The sequence below is a fragment of the Dipodomys ordii genome, unplaced genomic scaffold (assembly GCF_000151885.1).
Source record: "Dipodomys ordii isolate 6190 unplaced genomic scaffold, Dord_2.0 Scaffold2307, whole genome shotgun sequence".
NCBI lineage: Eukaryota > Metazoa > Chordata > Mammalia > Rodentia > Heteromyidae > Dipodomys > Dipodomys ordii.
The window spans coordinates 1-1,778 of NW_012269523.1; the positions used below are offsets into that span (position 1 = coordinate 1).

At 69.8% G+C, this 1,778-nt stretch overlaps 1 protein-coding gene across 1 annotated transcript in view; it reads right to left on the reverse strand.

Moving 5' to 3' along the window:
* Positions 1-6: 6 nt before the first annotated feature.
* LOC106002043 (serine/threonine-protein kinase SIK1-like) overlaps positions 7-1,778 on the reverse strand; it is a gene marked incomplete at its 3' end in the record, with an annotated part of 7,703 nt that continues 5,931 nt past the window's right edge. Inside the window, exons 3-6 of the mRNA XM_013036966.1 lie at positions 1,515-1,728; positions 1,037-1,318; positions 248-467; positions 7-28 (exon numbers count right to left, since the gene is read on the reverse strand). Coding sequence (XP_012892420.1) covers positions 7-28; positions 248-467; positions 1,037-1,318; positions 1,515-1,728 — 738 coding nt within the window. The remainder of the gene's footprint in view (positions 29-247; positions 468-1,036; positions 1,319-1,514; positions 1,729-1,778) is intronic.

Below are 1,778 nucleotides of genomic sequence, written 5' to 3' on the forward strand. Positions count from 1 at the left end.
GGCTGGGTGGTGCTGGAGCTGGAGCAGCCTGCGGAGCAGGACAGGAGGACACCGGTCACTGCCGCTCTGGCTCGAGGAGCACCCAAGGCCACGGGGCCGTCCGCCCGCCCTCCTCGAGCTGCTGTGGGGCAGCTTCACCCCTCACGGGCCTGCGGCCGCCTTGCTGCCCCACGCCTACCTCCTCCCTGGAGAATAACCCTGGCCTCCAGCCCAGCCAGCCCACTGGCGGGAGGAGCGGGGGACCCACCTCTGCTGGTGCAGCACCTCCTCCAGCAGGCTTCGGCCTTCCCGGCCGCCAGCAGAGCCGCTCTGCAGGCTGGGGCTCTGCGCAGGTGCGTGGAGGGCACCCCTGGGGGCCCGGCTGGAGGACTGGCACACCTGGCGTGCCAGCCCCTTGATCTTGTTCAGGCCCAGGAACCCTTTGGTCCTCGCGTTCTTCCTCAGCTGCTGCCGGAAGGCCTTCAGTCCTGATGAGACACACGTGGGCATCAGCCCAGAGCCGACTCCTGCTGTGGCCCTTTACTGGCTGAGGTCCACGCTGGGGGGGGAGGGCTGGGGGGCGGCGAGCAGGAGGAGAGCCGGCGGTGCTGGGTGCCGAGCCCTTCCCGACCACCCTCTACCGGGCCCAGCCCTGCCCGCGGCCTGGGCAACAGTTCTAACGCTGGCGTGCATCTGGTGCCTATATGGGCTGACAGGCTCATGGGCACTCCAAGCCCTGGAGGATGGTGGAGGGAGCCCTGGCAGCCAGTGGGCGCAGAGCCGCCTTTGTTGGGGACCCTTCCTGACCCCACCCACCAGGCACGAGCGCCCCCCACGCTCCCAGAAGCGACTAGACTAGAGGCACCATCCGTCTACCGCACTGGGCAGCCACACCGCCCAGATGCCCAGAGCCAGGGCGGCTCTTCTAGCCTTTTGGGAGAGCACAGCCTGTCCTGCCTGAGCCCAACAAAGAATGTGGGTACATCTGGCGTCGGGGAGCGGCTCCCGGACGGGACAGGCAGGTCCGGGGATGGGGACGTGAGCACAGGGCCCTCACCTTGGGTCAGCGAGGTGTCTGATGCCCTCCGGCCCTCCTGGAAGCTGACGGGGAGCAGGACGGCCCCCCCGAGGCCCGCCTGGGCCTGCAGCACGGGGGTGGCAGACTGTGCCTCCAGGAACGGGGAGGGGAACCTGATGCAAGAGCAGGCGCCCAGCAGCCCCTGGGCAGCCAGGCCGCCCCCGAGCCCTGCGGGGCCCTGGCTGGAAGAGAAGGTGAGGCAGCTGTCGGAGCTTGTTCCTTCCGAGGGGCTCGCGGAGGCCGAGCAGGAGACCACGATGCCTGCGGGCGGGGGCGTGCTCGTCAGCCCCGGCCGTCCCAGGCCACTGAGACGGACAGGCGGGGGGGCCCTCGGGTGGGGCCGGGGCTGGGGGGGGCCAGGGGCGAGAGGAGGCTGCCAGGCAAAGGGTCTGCAACAAGCAAGCCCACCGTGGCCTCACGGTGCCCACCCCTGCTTCTGGGTTCTCAGTGGACTTACAGGGAGGGGCGAGCGGGAAGTGGGTGGAGACCTCGGCCAGCGTGTGTCTTCGGCCGGTGCTGCCCGCCAGGGGCTCCTGGGCCTCATGCTCCTCCTCCAGGCCAGGCCCCTGCCGGGCCTCCTCACTGATGGCCGTGTCCAGCAGGCTACTGGGAGAGGTGGGGCGGTGCCGGAGCACGCCATTGCAGTTGGCATCCATGGAGAAGAACAAGGGCTGTGTGGGAGGAACGGAGACAGGTCACTGATGGGGCTCTGGGAGCCAGG